The following is a 20,025-nucleotide window of genomic DNA, read 5'->3' as shown; positions in this document are numbered from 1 at the left end:
GTGATTATTATTATTATTGTTGTTATTTAATTATTATTATCTCGTGATAATTCACAAAATCCTGCCTGTGACCTGGCGTCTGTTTTCTGTTATCGCGAGACTTCAGCGCCGCTTTCATTCCACTCCTCCAGCAAAGCGCCATTTTCGGCGTTGTCACTGTACTACACTACAGCATGCTGTGGTCAAACAGATAATAAGACTAGTGTTTTTGTAGGAATCCATTCGCAGTATTTCTCAAAATGGGACGGAAAAAGAAGAAGCAGATGAAGCCATGGTGCTGGTATCCTTTTCATCGGACCACAAAATAACAACTTATCGCTGACAGGAGCTACTCGTTAGTTGGACAAAAGGAAGGCCTACGCTACCATGTCCGGAGTTAATCGGCTTGTAAGCTAACATTAGCAGAAACCGTTGCTGTTTATGTGCTTTAAAATGAAAAACGTGTGGTTTTGGGTGTATGTATACGGACGCGGGAAACGTTAAACCAACGATAAAACTAATGAATGTGAATCTGATATGAGCTAATGTGTTAATCGGAAGACGATTCCGGGTAGTGCTAGGATAGCGTTTCAAGCGCTAACGGAAACGTACGTGGGTTTCGAACAATAAAATATCTATTTTCTCATCAGCTCTCTTAAGTAGTAATACTTTTTCGTTTTAAATCTTCTGAAAGTGGTGATAAATGGTGGCTCGTCACAAGATATTTTGGCAAACGTACCCCGAAATATAAATGCCATTTTGACACTAGTCTCTCACAAATACGGGTGTTTTTTTAAAGCTCCCTATTTTCTCCGAGAATGCTTTCATTTTTTTTTTTTACTAACACCAACGTTAATTTGAAGCGTATCTGTGCATTTTATCCACTTAGACGAACTCGGTGTTTTACGGTGAGTTGTGCTTATGTTTATTTTCTTCGGATATGTTCCTTAACAGTTTCCTTCTAGGTATTGCAATCGAGACTTCGATGATGAAAAGATTCTTATTCAGCATCAGAAGGCTAAACATTTTAAATGCCATATTTGCCACAAGAAGTTGTACACTGGCCCAGGTTTGGCGATTCACTGCATGCAGGTTGGTGTCCTTTCATTTTATTTTATTTTATTTTTTAAACCTGGTTTAATTTCTTTTGTTTGGTATTTCCCGTACATTTGTAGTGCTGCTGAATTTCCCTACCATATGATTGTATCTTCCTCACTGCATGTGCTTCAGGTACATAAAGAGACTATTGACAGTGTACCAAATGCCATTCCTGGAAGAACAGACATTGAGCTGGAAATCTACGGCATGGAGGGGATTCCAGAGAAAGACATGCAGGAGAGAAGACGAACATTAGAACAGAAATCTCAAGGTTTGTATACTTGCTGGGTGATTGTATATTTGTGGGCTAAATTGTAGGTTGCAGAATGAAAATTGCCTCGTAGTTATTTGCAGAGCCATTAACTGGATAAAGATTTTGTAACAATATAATTGTTCTGTTTGTAGAGAGCCAAAAAAAGAAATCAAATCAGGATGATTCTGATGAGGACGATGATGATGATGAAGCAGGACCATCAGCTCAGCAGGTTGCCGCTGTCCAGCCTCAGACAGGCTACGTGGCTCCCATGACCCAACCTGGGATTCCTCCTGTAGCTGGTACGCCTGGGATGCCACTTGGGGCATATCAAGGTAAGGACTTTAATAAACAGTGCAATTTAGGAATTGACCCAAGTATAATATGACATTTTAAAAACAATAAATCAATAGTATCATTCCAGAAGCTCAAGTGGATTCACCTGTGAGAGTTTGGTTAAATGTGAGGAGACTAGATTATAGTCCTTATTGTTTAGGAATGCTGATTGCTGATGCAACTATTGGAACTGTGATTTTCCCAGCAGGGTTAGCGCAGCAGTCTTGTAGAGATCTGGCAAAATTTGTGGAGAGAAACAAATTTAACAAAGTATATTATGCACGTATTTTCTATGTAAAGTGATGATTTACTCTCATTTTTATTCACAGGAATGCCCCCGATGATGCCTGGTGTTCCCCCTATGATGCATGGCATGCCTCCTGCAATGCATGGAATGCCACCAGGGTAAGAGTGCACATGTTTATCATGCCCTTTTGTTTGTCTGACTGCAGAATTACAACTGAATCGGTTTCAAGTAAGGGGGCGGATGCACGATTGAAAAAAAAAACAACAACAAAAAACAATCATGAAGTGGGGTTTTAAGGGTTGGCAGAGGTGTATAATCTCAGCACTTTCCATTTATCAGAGATTTATGGTAGTTGGTTTGATTTTCTTAGATAGTTTATTATTTAATTGTGTTAATTGATCATGGTTTTTAAGTCCAATAGATATTTAGTTTCTTATTTTGTCCTGTGTAGGATGATGCCAATGGGAGGGATGATGCCTCCCATGATGCCAGGGATGCCTGGAATTCCCCCAGGTGAGTTGTCCTTAAAAACATTAATGGCCTATGTCTTTCATTTTTACCTGTTTTGTTATTTTGATTTTGTCTCACGGTATTACGAACAGTGCTTATATTCATACACAGTTAACCACAGCTGATGTAGCTAAACATGGTTTTGTAAACCATATACAAACAGCAGTTTAAAAATAATTATGTCAAAAGGATTTTAGTCATTTATTTTATGATGGATATGATGGAAATATTTAAATTGCACATATTTGGTCTGTTGCTCAGGAATGCCACCCCACTTGGCCCCAAGGCCAGGGATGCCCCACATGGCACCGTCTCCAACGGGAGTGATTCCCAATCGACCGGTAGTACCAGTAGCTCAGCCTGCAGTCACCAAACCTCTCTTTCCCAGTGCAGCACAGGTGAGCTCCATGTCACCACTCACATGTACTGCCTGTGGTATTAGTCTGTGTACCTTTTTCTAATTTTTGACTTGTCTACCTTTTAAGAAATGAAATTCTTTAATTACATTTTACATTACATTACATTTTATATACATTATATACATTTTATATGGTTTGTTATAAATTAATTTACAAATAATTATTGCATTCCACTTTATCTAAAGTGCTGATGTCTTTTCCTTGTTCAACAGTTTTCTCCTGCTCTTATTATAGTCTTTGCCAATATAGCTATGTTTTTTTTTTTTTTTATCAGTGTTGCGACTTTTTTGTAAAATGCGATTTCTCAATTGAGTTTTTGATTGTTTGGACATGTTACATGCAAATGCTGTGCTCTCCTTTCCGCCACGCTGCAGATGAGCACAGCAGCGGTTTCTTCTGCACCTGCAGACACTCAGTCTGCCACCTCCCAGCCTCCCTTTCATAGCACGCCTCAAGTATGCTTACACTGAGGACTTTGACATAAACCATGGCAGCTGCATGTTGCTGAATTTTTAACTCTGTCTATAAATTCTTAAGCTATAAACAAGGCTGCTCATTAACAGTATTTGCCCTATAGACAACGTGTGCATCCAAACAATCCAGCTGGCTGTAATCTTGGTGGATAACAGTTCCTAAAATGAGTGACATAATATTTGTATGAGAGCTTTATTGTTGTGCATGTGCTTTATTTGATTAACTCAGAATGGGTCATAATAAGGAACTTGTATGGATTTCAGTTTGCATTGTCTGCCCTTCTTAACCTCAGAGCATGAATTTTGCAGCAGCTATTCATCATGCTTTGAAAGTCTTGTGCAGTTTGTAGCATTTGTTAGCTGTAGTTTGCTATTGTAGGTTCATATTTCATGCAAAGTTTGCACCAAGTTTCACTAAATTATGTACACATAACCTGCAATTTATGTATTAAAAACCCCCAGCAACAACTCATTTTAAAAGAATCAGAATGAGCAAGTCCATGAATGCTATAAGACACTAGAAAGGGTGGGATTGCTGCCTTCTGCCTGAGCTGACACCAATCTGACATGCTGCATTGAATTGGTAGAATGATCAGTTGAAGTTTCTAATTAACTGAATATTTAGAAAGAAGTTATTACTTAGTGCAAAATGACGGATTGAAAGTTAGAAATGTATTCAAAATGTGAAAATTTCTGTGGTAACCACAAAAATGAAGAAGACAAGATACAACACAACTGGTTATTGGCTGAAATAATGACCACTGCACTGGTGGCTAAACTGTTGAAGAGCACCTGTGCATGACAAGCTGACGCGCTGCAACAAAGTATTGTGTCAATCTGTGACTGTCGTTTGTCTACCATTGCTCGACTGACTTTTGCTTTTGATAACTTAATAACTTGCATTTGTGATAATATCACATACCACTTTGTTTAGCCACTTAAATGTACTGTGGTGAAACCATCTTTACCACAATGGCCCTAACATCCAGAATGTTCTCAATGAGACTGGGGAAGGTCAGTTAATATTGCGTTCCTCTCACCTAGAGAGTCACAGATGAAGTTCTGAAAGTCACATTTTATGAAGAGAGCAAGTTGAAGAGGAATTAAGTTTATTAAGCGAGTTGAACCTCGCTCCACTTTAAGGTGTGATGTCATCCACTGTAGCTGTTGACCATCCATGCAATACACTCTAATGTAAAATGAGTAGGCTGAAATTTCCATTCATTTTTTAATTGTAACTGACAGATCTATGAAGGCCCTGAATGAACTGAGTTTAGGGATGCAATAATTGAGGTGAATGTTGATTGAATGAAAACAAATGAATGACATGAAAATAGAAAAAAAAGCCACAGAAGAACAACATATAGTGGGATTGTTTGCAGCAATCCCACTAATAAGTATTTACAATGGTGTTGTCTCTGGTTTGTCTTTAAAACCGTGTTATAACATATTTCAAAATGATTAACCAGGTTTCTTGTCTTTGCACAGGCCCAGCAGAGCGCTTCAGGAACAGCACCTTCAAACTCTCACAGTACAGCCGCCTCCTCAGACCCTCCCAAAGCAACATTCCCTGCCTACACCCAGCCCTCTGTCTCTTCTTCCTCTTCCACTTCTTCTAACCCCTCTAGCAACACTGTGGCCAAACCCCCAGCCACAGTGACCACTAAGCCTGCCACTCTCACCACCACGAGTGCAACTAGTAAGTTGATCCACCCTGATGAGGATATCTCACTGGTAAGTAGCTTGAGCTTTCTGTTTTGCTCTTTTCACAGTAAGTAATGACTGATACAAATATAATACATTTAGTTGCATAAGACAGTGGGTTATCGCAGCGGTTTTTATTATGATTTTAGATATTTTTGTTACATCTTCCCTAGCATCTAGAATTGTATATTGTTACTCATAAAACATATGTTAAAGGATAATTGTGAACTTTAATATGTTCAGTCTGAAGTCAGGGCATGTCTGCTTTGGTACCCAATTCCTCATAATTTTTGTGAACATTAATGTTTGTGCTTTGAGGGGCATACCAGTGTTTCTCAAGTCTGAATCTCTGCCTTGTGTGTTTTCCTTGTCAACAGGAAGAGATGAAGGCACAGTTGCCTCGTTATCAGCGTCTTATACCCCGGCCGGGTCAGGCCCATGCGGCTGCTCCCTCTGTGGCGGCTGTGGGCAGCATGATGCCCCCACAGCAAGGCATGCCACCACAGCAGCCTGGAATGAGGCATCCCATGCATGGTAAGAAAACGTGTGAAGAATGTTATATTTTTAAACGCAATTCTGCTCAAAGCACAATACAATACGACCACTCAGCCATTGGCTCGTGCTCTTTCTATACCATGTCAACCTCACTGTTGTATTGATCTTCTTATTATTGTATTGAAACAAAAAACTCTTAAAATGTTTTTTTGAGTAAATAAGGTCATTCTGTCTGCTTAGACCAGTACTTAGTTGGGCGGGCTCCCCAGGGAGGTGGTAAGGTGTCGGGCGGGGACAACTCATACAGTGATTTATACAGATAAATAAATAGAAATGATCAGGTTCTTAATGGTATTTCAATTTCTGTCCTCTGGGGGGGGGCATGACAGAAAATAATAGAGAACCACTGGCTTAGACCAAAATATGCCAAATCCCCCTTTTCTCTACAAGTACATAGCAATTTGTCTGGTTACCTTAAAGGGCAGATGTCCAAATATGAATTTGGTTGTGGTTCCATCCCTTTAAAAAGCAGGACTTAATATTTTACAGATGCTTAATTTTCCAGAATCTTCCAGAACTGCAGCATTTACACATTCATGTCTCCATGTGTTGCCTCTGTAGGTCAGTATGGTGCTCCTCCTCAGGGCATGCCAAGCTACATACCAGGTGGGATGCCTCCATATGGGCAGGGTCCTCCTATGGTTCCCCCTTACCAGGGAGGCCCTCCCATGGGCATGCGGCCGCCCGTCATGTCTCCGGCTGGACGCTACTGAAGCAGCATTGCAGCCACCACATTAGGTTTGAGGTTAACACCTTTCTCTCATCATCATTGTGCTTTTTCAAACCTAGCAGCAAGCAAAGAACAGTAAGACCGGTGGCGGTGAAGACGAGCATTATTTGTTACGACACATGGACATTTAATGTAACATCTATATTGGAAAACAGCCAGACACCACACACGTTCCTGACAGATATTTTGTGGTTATTTGATTTACATGTGAGGATATATATATATATATTTTTTCCCCATAGGTTTCACTCAGGTTTATAGAAGTGAAGTGTGGTAAAAAGATTCATATTTCTTTTGAAGCTGCTGGAGTTACATGAGCGTACCAACCCCCCCTTACACAGGCAAGTTTCTCTTGTAAACCTTTGATTAATTCTGTTGTTTATTTCTTTGGTAGAATGATTGAGGCCCTCACAGCACGTGTAGGTGCTGTTGGACTTGCGTCCCCAACCTTGGTTGGTGAGGGTCTCAATAGTGATGATGATTCCAGCTGAGTAGGGTTACAAATCCATGGCTCACCAGTCTTCTAGCTTTATTCTTATTTCAGGTTTGTTTTTAATATTTCCTGGTTAAAAGGGTACCTGTAATGCATCCTTTGTAATGTTTAATGAGTCTGTTGTAATAAAAACCCATCTTGAAATCCACTGCTGGTTTGTCCTGACGTGCGTTGGAGGTGAGTGATAAAGGTTTGTTCCAATGTTGTTGTTCTAGACTTATTTTTGGCTCTAACAGATTACCAAGATTTCATCAGGTATTGTTAAAAACTCAGCAATTTAAACAAGTTTTCTATCCTCTTCTTTGGTCGAGTAAACCTTTTCTTTTTAATGGAATACTGGATTTTTAAATGCAAAACAGATTCTTGAATCTTTTCAGAAAAAGTGAAAAAAGCAAGTGCACTGTTGCACCACCAGCCCAAAGCTTGAGATGTTGCCCAACTTCTGGTTCCATATACGTCACATCACTCTATGAAATGACAACTGGGAGACCTGTAGATCTCTTAACTTGCACTGTGATCAAAAACTACTTTTTCTCACATTTATAGTAGTACTCATACATGCATGAAAGCTTTAATATTGTTTTACAATATTATTGTTTTTTTGTCAAAAACCCTGTGGATTGCAAGGGGTGAACACACTAAATCCGACAATACAGCAGCTCTGTGTTAAACTCCCAATTTTATGAAACTACAAAGTCAATAACTTAGTGGTAAATGCATTCGCCTTTCCTAATCCAGCAGTTCAGTGATTCCATGTGCGAGTAAAAGTATGATGGAATATTGGTTGATACTTTGATATGACGTTTCTCTGCTTCATTAGGTACAAGTTGCATACATGCTTCATCTGTCCATGATAAAGTATGTCTGTTGAAGTTTCAAAATTTCTTAAGATCAGACAAGAAATGCAAACCACTGACACACCACCATATGCTGCTGAACAGTAACTCCAAATCGATCAACACTTAAATTGCTGTTTAGTGCAGTGCTAGTTTGTATTGCTGGGTATTTCTTTTTTGTTGACTTCACCTGCATTAATCCTCTGATCTAGGGTCTCCTGTACAGAAACCAATCAAACCTGTTCGCGCCAAACTTTCCAAATATGATCCCGTATTGAACACAAAAGACCATGGTGGTGCAACACGTGTTCTTCGGTATATAGTGTGGCACAAGATTTACCTCTGCCCATATCACTTACTGTTGTGTATTTGTTTTTGTTGTTTGTAGCACATCCATATCAGCTTTTCAGCCTTAAAACCCACTCAGCTGGCATGACAGGTCAGTTAATCCCAGTAAGTACCTGATGTTTATTAAAGTGTGGGTCTGTCCTCTTCCACTTGATGCTTGGCCTTGTATTGACACAATGATTTGCACAGAAGCATATGTTTGAGCTTTTTAAATGAACGATGAGGACTTGTGGTGTCAGAAGTGGCAGAGGATTGACATGAGGACATGTTTGTTCCATGTTAAGTGAGCGACATCTTGATGCACTGACATGTAAATGTTAAATGTGTACGATTTGTCCTATTGGGTATAAAATGAACTAATATGGTAAGTAGTCAGGCTGAGTGTGTGTGTGAAGGTTTCCTAAATATTAACATACAATGAGAAAGAAAGGAAACAATTCTCATATGGAGGTGATCAACAGTTAAGAATACCTTTAGTGTCACTCTCCTTATCCAAATGCAAATAAGAAAGTACGATGGCCTTAAGGTTGCATTAAAAACATGAAAAATCCTCCTGAACATCAGTGTTTAATTTGTCTGTTTTGGGCTACTGTACAAACATGGCTGCACATCACGGTGTCGTAAATGGAAGCAAAGCTGCTCCTGTGTAATAAAGACATTCCCAAGGTAATGTAAACACAGATGTTCTTAATGTGTTGACAGTGGATAAATAACATCAGTGTTTTCCAATTTCTGTTTATAGATTCCCCAACACTGGACATTTAAAGGGGAATTTCTCGAAAATGAGAAACTTATTTTAATGAGCAAAATAAGTTCAACGTAATTATGTATTTGGGGTTGAAATCTACAGTCCAAAGCCACTTTATAAGGTACACTTGCCAACTGGTAGAGAGGCAGGATTGGTGACCTACTGTAGCCCATCTGCTTTAAGGTTTGATGTGATGTGTGTTCGTAGTTGGTCTTCTGCTTACCTTGCTTTTAAGGAGTTTATTCCACTCAAGAATGAGCCAAACTACTTTCTATAATATATAGTGACATAATATAGTTTTTCTGGGTTTCAAATGAAGAAACATGTTCAAAACATTTGTCTTCTACCAAACGTCTTGCTCCAAAAAGACAAGCGGTAGACGGTACCTTCAACAGCCATCTGCCATATATAAAAACATTTATATCATGAAATTATATAAATTAACTAAATTTAAACCTCAAAATATTCCACACTATTGCATTACACTGTTATTGAATTTATTAAATTAAAACTTTAATGACTACAACAGTGTGACCAGTCTGATTATTCTCCTCTCCAGAGAACTGCTGTTGACTGGATATTATTGTCTGTAAACTCTAAAGATAGTTTTGTGTGAGATTCTCAGTGCATTATCAGTTTCTTAAATATCCAGATCAGCCTGCCTAGCACCAACACTTTTCTTCTTTCAGATGTTTGATTTAAACAGCAGGTCACTTGACCATGTCTGAATGCTTTGAGTTGCTGCCATGTGATTGGCTGATGAACAAGTGTACCTAATAAAGTGGCTGGTAAGTGAACATTTAAGATATAATATTGCTTTTCCAGGGAATACCACACATGATATTATGTATTAACCTCAGTTGTATTTTCTTTTTAAAATAGGCATCAAAACCTGATGAATTAAAAACATATTTTCTCTCTTTTTTTGATTTGGGTGTCCTAACAAAGTGTAAAAGCTGGTTGTCAAATGTTTTCAAAGACATGAACAGATAAATGTTTTATTTAAAATAAAAATGTCTGCACTGTTCATCTGCCACTTGTCTTTTTTTCCCCTGTCCTCAGGTTAAAAGTTTCGGTGAGATCCACCATTCTCAAAATGTAACACATTCACAAATGAGTGTGCCCTCTAGTGGCACATGTGTTGTAATACACCAAAGATCAAAATGAAAACAACCCCAAACAGGATATTGTTAAATAACATTAGCCCTGTTGTAATTAAATAAACCGTAGCACAATAAATAATAATAATATAATAATTGTCACTCGCAAAACATCGCAACCTTAAATCTGGAAATCTTGGATTTGAAATAAATTGCAACACATTAACTTAAATCTGTTCTACAACAGTTTTGCTGAATTAACTAATTATAAAATGTGCAAAATTATCTAAAATGATTATACTTAATCATTTTGCTAAGATTTCTTTGCTTTTTAAATATTTTTTCCTTTTTTGTTATTATATCCTTACCCTAGCTTGGTGAATACATGAGGTCACTGCATTTAGAAAAAGATTTGCGAGGACATAATGTGCTAAATATGGTCAGTGAAAGTTATATTGAATATACAGTATTTTTCTTTTTTGAATTTTAGAGAATTTCTGGAGAAGTGCAGCACTTTTATTAGACCAGTTAAATAGAGGTGTCAGTTGGTGTCAGTTGGTTGTCAGACTGACAACCTAATTGTGGTTTTCCTGCAGCAGTAGCACCTACAGCTCACATGGACTTTGTCTTATGGTTAGAAATAGTAATAAATTATCAGTAAACTTCAATAAAACTAAAGTAATATTATTTGGAAATAAACTAAATGGACAATTGTTGATGAAAATCTGAGAAATTCCACACCTTAGACTCAAACACTTAATACTCAAAGCAAAACCTTTTCTGGATCACTTTTTACTTGAAATTCTCCCCTTAAGCCACAGTGCTGAGGTGTGAGGAAACAAAAGTACAACAAATTCTTTATTCATCCTCCAAAAATAAGAAGATAAATAAGTAGTGTCCACAGGGCTGGTTACCTGGATCACACAGACACATTATTTCTACAGTTTAAAGTTCTGACATTTTCAAAGCCTGGTGGAAAATGTTTAGAGCAAAAAAACAACAACCAAATACCTCAAAATCTAAAAAGAAAAAAAAAAATCTCTGTAAGTGAAGGGACCTTATTTAGTTTGAAGTGAGTGAAAAGTATTTGTATTTTGTTTTGTGAGAAAAAGCAGTGGAACACTTTAAATGAGGGACATGAAAACATGAAGCACTTTAAGAGGACCTACAGTTTTCACAAGGTACAGGGAAACAGCAACAACTGGGTGTTTACTGTGTATGTATGTAATCTGTTATTCTGTAATCCGTGTATGTATGTTATCTCTGTTATTCTGTAATCTATACATTTATGTAGTCTGATATTCTGTAGTCTGTACATTTATTTTTTCACATCCTAATTTTAACATTTTTCTTTTGTGTTTGTCTTCATTTGCCAGAAATGAAAGATAAAACAGTCATTGTTTATACATTGGCCTTATAGTATGAATTAATGGTTTTCATTCATTATTGTTGTTTTTTTTTTATTTAATATTATTATTTGGACCACCGTGTTTTTACAAAAGCAGAGAGGACAAACTAAACACAAGGAAGGTAAGGGAAGTGTGAGGGGACGGAACATGAAACTTCACCAGTGAATGTTGCAAAATTTCACACACTGTTCCTTTAATCTGTCTTCCTCACATGCACTCGGACATATCCTGTCTTTGTAGAAGTCACGTGTCACATATTTAAGTTTCCAAAAAAAAGTCAATAACGTTAGTCTCTTGTTGCTGTCATGAAGTAAGACAATATCAAATACAGTATGTATCACATATTAATTGCTGTTTATCTTATCTTTTGGTTAGTTCCAGTAATTCTATTAAAGTTTAATATATTTTACCAGTTAATTTTTGTAGATGTTGTCATATAAATCCGACTAATTGCCTTTCTTTAAATGTGATTATTTGGCTCACATTTTCATTGTCTTTGTCACTCTGTCATTGGTGATTTTATCTACACTTCACTGACCACTAATGTAAATCATCACCACAAAACAGACACATCCTGTTCAGACACTGACAGACATCGCCACTTCCTCTGAAATATGCAAAAAAATACTTTCATAAGACGTAGTGTGTATTGTGCGCATAGGGAACTGAGAGTGCAATTTATTTTCAAGGTGAGACCAAAGAAAATAACACAAATGGTGATCAATGACATATCCATATATTCTGTTAAATGATGGACTGATTGACTTAATTCATTCTTTTGTGATGGTGGGAGAAGCTGATCCATTGCGCAGTGTTGTATTTGCTTCCTCTTGCCTTTGTCTTGTCATGTGAAGGTGGAGCCTCATGGAGTTCCTCTTGGTTTCATTTAGTCAACCAAAGTTTGAACATCCAGTCTTAAGTGTTCGCGTGTGTATTGTCATGGTCTACATCGCTCACGCCCCCGTGGATCTTGTTTAGTGTCTCCTGGTCCGGGTTTTGAAGATGACTGGGGTCCAGATCCTGGCTTGTTTCTGGACTCTGCTCCTCGCTCAAAGTGGATTTGGTAAGTAGTTCAGTTCAGTTGCTCAGTTCTGGTGCTCTGATCTCCTGCTGTCTGTTCAATGTGGATTCATTTTAGTGCTAAAGCCTAAGAACAGTCATTTTATTTGGAAAGTCACTTTGAGCTATTTGTTCCTAATTTCTTAAACAGTTTGGAAAAAAAAAAAACGTTCTGCATCACTTTTATTGAGTTATTGATGAATTACACTGGTCATGCTTTGTCGTGCCATCAGTGGTTTGATTGACAGATCATTTTTATTACAGTTTTAACAATATGGTGGGTTCACATTCCTCAGTTTTTGTCTTTAATATTGTGTTTGTTTTTGAGCGCATTGTATTTGCTGCTTTTACAATGGTTTCCTGCTCCTTGACCTCAACAATCGGACACAGCAACAAAAGTGCAGCCTTTGACATAATTTACATACTTTTGTATAACCTTTTATTTAACCTTTATTTATACGGGTTATCCCATTGAGACACAGGGTCTCATTTCTCAAGAGAGACCTGTTGAGAAACCTTTAATATAAACCTAAAAAGGTTATTTTATTCCAAGGAGAGAGTGGTATGTGCAATTGCACAACCACATTAATAGGAAGAAATAACACCACAAAACACAAGACAGCAATAATGAGTCAATCGTCCTTGTTTTTGTAAATTAACCCTTGTGTGATCTTCAGGTCTGTGGGAGCCTTTTTCAATGTGTGCTAAAAGAAAGTTTATGCAATTTTTTGTTTTTGTTTTTGTTAAACCCCAAACTTAATAACCTTGGACCATTTTCTGTGAAGAACATAATAAACATATTTTCAATAACTGCACACTTCACATGTGGTGTTCAGGAGAGTAAACAAATCTTAACTTTTCCTTTGTGTATGATTTTCTCACCACAACCGAGAAGAACTTGCATACATTAATTTGGTCTAAGCGAGCTAAATGGCAAATATTAATCACAAATAATGTTTATGTTACTTGTAACTGGACTAAAGCAAACATCTTATTAGTAATTTTACTTAAAATGTTATTGCTGTATTGATTTAAAAACCTAATTACGCAGTCGGTGCAACAGACCCTTGAACACTGGCTGTGTTACACAACCATTTATTCTTCATTTAAAGGGATGAGAATTTAAATTAAAAATGAATTTAAATTAAAGACAATTCCATTATCAGGATCCACAGGCCATAGTTTTGCCAGTTTCTGTCCTGACAGAGAGAATTTTATTATACTGAAGCAGATTCTGAGCACTGAGATTATGACAGTGAAAATGTTGGATTAAGAGATAAGAGATAATGTCATAGTAGAGGGGATATAAATACTAATAAACTTCTTTAGAGAAATGTCTGTTATTGTTACACAAATAACAAATAAATGACGTACCAGACCAAGATAAAGATGATTACTGAAACCCACAGTGAGGAAACTTTGAAAAGAAAAGTTTATTGGTAAACCACATGACAGTTAAATTATTATTCCTATCTTCTTTCTTTTCTTACTCAATTGTTATTTGCTTTAAAATGTTTTGATATTTTGAGATCATGGTATATTATGCATTCTAATGTGAGGACAACAATAATAAGTAATATTTTTGTAAAGGAAGATTATAGCCAGTGCAAAGTGTCATGAAAATCAACCTGTGAGAGACGGAGGGCTGTCAAGACAAAGTTGTGACACATCTTTAAAATAAAACTAAAATGGATGATCTGTGTCCAAACACTTTTTTTTCTCTTTGTTTCTGTCCAGTGTGCAGTGACATTCAGTTCCTGGAGAGACATGAAGGAGAATCTGTGGTTCTTCCCTGTGCCGTTAAGCAGAGAAACCTTCCTCCCTACGGTGTCTACCTGAAGCGCAGCTGGTTACAACCCCAGAATGTGCTGTTCATGCACACCAAGAGCGACTTCTCCATGGCCAACGATGCTGACCAACACCGCGTCAGTGTCAGTGGCGACCCGAGCAGCCATGCTCTCAATGTGACCATCTCTGAGCTGAGGGTCAGTGACACAGACAGTTACCACTGTGAGTTTTGCTTCGACAACCCTTCCTCTGAAGATGACCACATACGTGGAAACACTGAGTTCTTCCTCCTCGTCACGGCTGGTGGGTGTTTGTCTTTTTTTTTTTTTCTCATTTCATCCCACACACAGAACATGACCACATGTGATTGCTGAAGTTCCTACCTACCTACCTACCTACCTTAAATAGTTAATAGTAAAATAGTTCAGTATTTTTTGCTTCATATGAATTTATACATTGGGACAAATTGTAGTTCTTGTTCAAATCGTATTACTCAGTTTAAAAAGGTTTTTGTCATTGTATAGAATACAGCAAGGGCAGTAAAAAAAAAAACCACAATTCTACAGAGACAGTCGTCACTACTCAGAAACGAGAACTGTTCTCAACAGATCTACTGATCATTGTCTAACACATAATAATTTGATTATGAGAACAAATTATTTAGCAATCTTCTCATGTGTTTGAAATAAGACCTCAAGAGGTTCATCAGAGGTGCATGACATCAGTTTTTCTGCCCTTTCCTCTCTGGAGACGCCCCTGGGTCTCTGGACATAGGGTTGGTAGAGACATGTGCCGGGGGCTCGGCCGCGCTCCCCTGTCTCCCCCCAAACGGGGAAGGCTTGGCTGTTGAGGGAGTCAGTCTGAAGAGGCAGAGGGGCAAGGCTCCTGTAGAGCTGTTGTACCACTCAAAAGGTCACCGTGGCATCAGTCCTTCCACCTCCTCCTCCTCCTCCTCTTCTTCCTCTTCTGCCTCTCAGTTTCCCACTGAGAGGGTGCAGCTGTCCTCAGCCCCCGGCCCTGGTGGCATCACCTACAACCTCACCCTGCAGCAGCTGCAGCCAGAAGAAAGTGGCCTGTACAGCTGCCAGCTGCTGGTGCACGGCAGGTCCGAAACCACCTCCACTCTAGGGAGACAAGTGTTCTTTGTATCTGTGCAAGGTGGGTCATGTACATCGCAGCAGGACTTCATCACCAGGGTCATTTAGTCACTTCATATTATCTCTCCTGGATGAAGCCAAAGGTCCAGTGTGTAAGAATTTGTGACATCTACTGTGGTGGTCTTTGAGTACCAGAAAGGATGTTGCGATGAAACCTTTGCTTAAAAAAAAAACAAGCTGTTGTAGAAACGTGGCAGCACAAAATGGCGGCCTTTGAAAACCATGCCCTTTTTTATTTTTGATTAGTGATTACACACTTATAGAAACATACTGATCTCGTCTTCATGTTACACACTGGACTTTTGCGCGTTTCCTTGCGTGTGTGTAAGTATTATGTTCATCGGATGTGTGGTTTTGTGGTGAACTAGTCAAGAGTGAGTAGGGCGGTTGATGTAAGAGTGCTGGACTGTGTGGTCTCTATTATTTTAACCCCACATTCCATTTCTCTTTTAAAAAAGCTGACTCATAATTAGGTTTTATTTTCCACTGAAGCTGACCAACTTTGGACACCAGGTCAGTGTAAGTCATTAAGCATTAAAAAGTTGTTTAGTCTGCCTTAAATAAGACAAACACCAGAACCAGCTACTTCACCTCCAGTTAAGTATTATCATTGTGTTCAAATAGTATTTTAATAGTATTGTTATTTTTTGTTTTGTTTTGCCGATGTAAAGACTCAGCAGCACACCACATGTGTATGAAGCCATTAATATTATTCATATTATTCTCGTCTTTTTTTTTCTTTCTTTTTTTATAGAATTTAGATTTATTGACAGTAGGACTATCACCTTTTTTTGACCACAAGTTGTTGATATATGAAATGATGAGCAAGTTAAGGACTCAAATTATTCACAAAAAGTGATCCTAACGTTGATGAAATGTAATTTGGCAATGAAAAAAAACGTGTCTAGAAGCCTAGAACGAGGAAGGAAACCAAACGGGTTTCTGCAATTTCATGTTGTGTGTGAACTAAAGTCTTACATTCATGGACTGCCTTTATTTTCAAGTTAGTTAAATCTAAGGTACACGTGAGACGTGAAGTGGTAGACCCGAATGTGGTGCATCGGTGAAGGTGGTTTGGACTTTTCCTTGGTTCCTCAGGAGTTCCTTTTGCGTTTTGCTGCAGCAGTGAAGTCAAATATCTTCTTTTCTTCTTTTCTCCACAGGCCATCACTGCAGCTGCTCCAGCTACTCCACCCTGCTCTACGCCGTGTCCTCAGCTGCAGCCCTCCTTCTCGTCTCCATCCTCATTGGACTTGTGGTGATGTATAAAGTGAGTGGACTCGCAGTCTTCTGCTGTGCTATCTTGGTATGGGGGGAAAAATAAAAAAAATAAAAAGTGTGTCACTGTGAAAAACACCTGCTTGTGAAAGAGCGTGTCAGAGACTTCCTCTGCAGCTCACCACAAAACCACACCAGTTTCTTAACTCGTTGCTATCAGATGTCAGCATGTTTTCTTTAAGCTCGGGGAGCAAGGCCATGAAACATGAATTTTACTTCTTTGTTTAGCATTAATGCATCGAGTGAACTGAACTAAGATAAGATAAGATAAGATAAGATGGTCCTTTATTTGTCCCGCAGTGGGGGAATTTACATTGTTACAGCAGCAAAGACTGTAAAGATAAAGATAATAAATAATAAACATACATTACCTAAAAAAGTACAATATATAAAGATATTAACATTGCACTATATATATATATATATATATAAAAAGTTAAAATTGAATGTAGAATGAGCATTATAGACAGTTTGCAGAATATACACAGTATGGGCTTGATATATATAGATATATAATAGATATATTCTAAGCAAAGATTGAACATTATTAGTATCTTGCACTGGTGTAAATTTACAGTATATTTCAACATGAAACCTAAACATGAAACATGAAATTTCAACATGAACAAGAAACATGAACATGAAACATGAAATTTCAACATGAACATGAAACGTGAAATTTCAACATGAACATGAAACATGAAATTTCAACATGAACATGAAACATGAACATGAAATTTCAACATGAAACAAATGGTAATTTGTTGATGGTCCCTAAATGATACTGCAGTAGTTAAGAGCGATGGGTCAGACACTGAATAAGCCGTGGTCGACCAGCTACCACTGGCAGGAAATGGAGGAGGGTGCCACCAGATCTGGAGCGAATGTCTGTCTGAAACTAATTTTGCTGCTTAACCATAAACCAATAGAACTTGTCTCTGTGAAAACCAGAGATTGTAAGAACTTCCTCTTGAGGAAGCTGCCAATGACAAACTCTGATTTTAACACAGGAAATGAAGCTAGAGCCTACAGGTGGTTTGCTCCCCTCACTGATTTGTTTTTCTGTCTTGGTGACTGTCAGGGCAAAGCACGCCACCGTGTCAAGTCTCACCCTCAGGCTCCCATTTACGAGGAGATGGTCGGGGGGAAGCCTCCCAGCCGAAAAACGGCCCCTCACCATCTGGAGGAAACGGAATCTTCTGAGTACAGAAACTGCCGCGTGAAGCAATCCTGCCATGAAAACCACTATGAATGTCCGAGTGGAGCCCTCTTTTCCAGAATAAATTAGATGCTTATTGACGTCTCAGCATCATGAACGAGACAGTGGACTCCTGTCATTTCACACATTAACAGCTAAGATTCTCCTCATGCTGTAAAATTGAGCAATATATACAAACTATGTTTTCAACAGATTTGATATCATATGTAAAATGTTAATGTAAATATGTCTTGTGTGGTTTTGATCAAGTGTTTTCTGCTGCTGTAGATCATCTGCTTCAAGGTTGCTAAACATGGATCTTCTCCATCACTTGGTTGAGTTACTGTTGCCTTTCTATCATCTCGCACCAGTATGGCCGTCCCTCTCTAACCTCTGACCTCTAGCATGAACGAGACAACTGCTGCAGACCATTTACTATAAATCCTAGAGATGTTTGTGCCTGAAAATCTCAGTCGACGAGCCGTTTCTAAAATACTCACCAGCAGCCATGCCACATTCTCAGCCGCTTTCTTCCCCATTCTGGTTCAGCAGCTCGTCTTGCCCATGTCTACATGCACTGAGTTACTGCTGTGTGATTAGCTGGGCATTTACATTAACAAATATTTTACCTGTGTACATGTAATAACCAAAGTTTCGTCGTGGCCTTAGCTCTGAGGACACCTTGCAAAAGTCACAGAACTTGGAACAAAAGCCTTTCAATTTGCCTCCAGTTTCTCTGAATGACGTGTTTTTAAAAATTCTCTTTGTGATTGTTTATATCATGCCTGATTTTGTCCTTTAATGTATGTTGGCTGGATATATTAGTGTTTTGTTTCTTTTTTCTTATGCTGCCTCCTGTTAAAAATATTTAAGTCCCAGTGAGACTTTGCCTGGTTAAATAAAGGATGTATTACAAGAAGATGAACAAGTGTACCTAATAAAGTGGCCAGTGAGTGTTTATTCACAATTCACAATACTGCCCTGTGTGCAACATTCTTACCCTTTGCTTTCTTGCCCCTTGAACTCAATCAATCATAACAACAATAATAATTGAAGGTGGGAAACACAGGAAATATTCACATTTACTTCTGAATGCATTAAATTGGACGATTAAAGTTACCCTTACAGTGATGCAATTTAATGCAACTGTGCGATTTTTGGACGACATACAAAACCATGACATTTTGGTCCAATTTTGGACACATACTATACTATGCATTTTTAGTGCGATTTTGGACGACATACTAAACTATGACATTTTGGTGCGATTTTGGACAACATACTAAACTATGACATTTTGGTGCGATTTTGGACGACATACCAAACTATGACATTTTGGTGCAATTTTGGACAACATACCAAACTATGACATTTTGGTGCAGTTTTGGACGACATACTAAACTATGACATTTTTGTTACTTTTTGGACGACATACTAAACTATGACATTTTGGTGCAATTTTGGACGACATACCAAACTATGACATTTTGGTGCAGTTTTGGACGACATACTAAACTATGACATTTTTGTTACTTTTTGGACGACATACTAAACTATGACATTTTGGTGCAGTTTTGGACGACATACTAAAATGACATTTTGGTGCGATTTTGGACGACATACTAAACTATGACATTTTGGTCACTTTTTGGACGACATACTAAACTATGACATTTTGGTGCAATTTTGGACGACATACTAAACTATGACATTTTGGTGCAATTTTGGACGACATACTAAACTATGACTTTTTTGTCACTTTTTGGACGACATACTAAACTATGACATTTTGGTGCAGTTTTGGACGACATACTAAACTATGACAGTTTTGTCACTTTTTGGACGACATACTAAACTATGACAGTTTTGTCACTTTATGGACGACATACTAAACTATGACATTTTGGTGCAATTTTGGACGACATACTAAACTATGACATTTTTGTTACTTTTTGGACGACATACTAAACTATGACATTTTGGTGCAATTTTGGACGACATACTAAACTATGACATTTTGGGGCAGTTTTGGACGACATACTAAACTATGACATTTTTGTTACTTTTTGGACGACATACTAAACTATGACATTTTGGTGCAATTTTGGACGACATACCAAACTATGACATTTTGGTGCAGTTTTGGACGACATACTAAACTATGACATTTTTGTTACTTTTTGGACGACATACTAAACTATGACATTTTGGTGCAGTTTTGGACGACATACTAAAATGACATTTTGGTGCGATTTTGGACGACATACTAAACTATGACATTTTGGTCACTTTTTGGACGACATACTA

General features: G+C 38.0%; 2 protein-coding genes across 3 annotated transcripts; both read left to right on the top strand.

Annotated features, from left to right (window-relative positions):
- The first annotated feature begins 122 nt into the window (after window positions 1-122).
- znf207b (zinc finger protein 207, b) lies at window positions 123-6,945 on the top strand. The gene is made up of 10 exons (XM_058640450.1): window positions 123-280; window positions 945-1,071; window positions 1,210-1,348; window positions 1,483-1,665; window positions 1,996-2,071; window positions 2,365-2,426; window positions 2,685-2,821; window positions 4,804-5,049; window positions 5,397-5,553; window positions 6,136-6,945. The coding sequence occupies exons 1-10, from the start codon at window positions 240-242 to the stop codon at window positions 6,285-6,287; spliced, it is 1,320 nt and encodes a 439-aa protein (XP_058496433.1). The 5' UTR covers window positions 123-239; the 3' UTR covers window positions 6,288-6,945.
- A 460-nt stretch (window positions 6,946-7,405) lies between these two features.
- On the top strand, window positions 7,406-18,714 carry LOC131466877 (uncharacterized). Of its 2 annotated transcripts, XM_058640449.1 has the most exons (7): window positions 7,406-8,072; window positions 12,217-12,301; window positions 14,035-14,388; window positions 14,836-15,243; window positions 16,406-16,512; window positions 17,602-17,892; window positions 18,007-18,714. In XM_058640449.1, the coding sequence occupies exons 2-6, from the start codon at window positions 12,241-12,243 to the stop codon at window positions 17,806-17,808; spliced, it is 1,137 nt and encodes a 378-aa protein (XP_058496432.1). In that variant the 5' UTR covers window positions 7,406-8,072; window positions 12,217-12,240; the 3' UTR covers window positions 17,809-17,892; window positions 18,007-18,714. The 2 variants fall into 2 exon arrangements, with proteins under 2 accessions (XP_058496432.1, XP_058496431.1); XM_058640448.1 differs by lacking the exon at window positions 7,406-8,072 and having other exon boundaries at window positions 11,830-12,301.
- The last annotated feature ends 1,311 nt before the right edge of the window (window positions 18,715-20,025 follow it).

Source organism: Solea solea, chromosome 10, assembly GCF_958295425.1.
Source record: "Solea solea chromosome 10, fSolSol10.1, whole genome shotgun sequence".
NCBI lineage: Eukaryota > Metazoa > Chordata > Actinopteri > Pleuronectiformes > Soleidae > Solea > Solea solea.
The sequence above is the reverse complement of the archived record's forward strand: the minus strand, read 5'-3'. Positions and strand labels throughout refer to the sequence as shown.

What these genes read in the sequence shown, in the direction of transcription:
- LOC131466877 (XM_058640449.1), top strand. Translation starts at nt 12,241, where the DNA reads ATGACTGGGGTCCAGATCCTGGCTTGTTTCTGGACTCTGCTCCTCGCT. An exon ending in CTTCCTCCTCGTCACGGCTG is followed by an intron (nt 14,389 to 14,835) that starts GTGGGTGTTTGT and finishes TCCTCTCTGGAG; the next exon opens with ACGCCCCTGGGTCTCTGGAC. An exon ending in GACTTGTGGTGATGTATAAA is followed by an intron (nt 16,513 to 17,601) that starts GTGAGTGGACTC and finishes GGTGACTGTCAG; the next exon opens with GGCAAAGCACGCCACCGTGT.
- znf207b (XM_058640450.1), top strand. Translation starts at nt 240, where the DNA reads ATGGGACGGAAAAAGAAGAAGCAGATGAAGCCATGGTGCTG. An exon ending in ATTAGAACAGAAATCTCAAG is followed by an intron (nt 1,349 to 1,482) that starts GTTTGTATACTT and finishes TTCTGTTTGTAG; the next exon opens with AGAGCCAAAAAAAGAAATCA. An exon ending in GCCACTTGGGGCATATCAAG is followed by an intron (nt 1,666 to 1,995) that starts GTAAGGACTTTA and finishes TTTTATTCACAG; the next exon opens with GAATGCCCCCGATGATGCCT.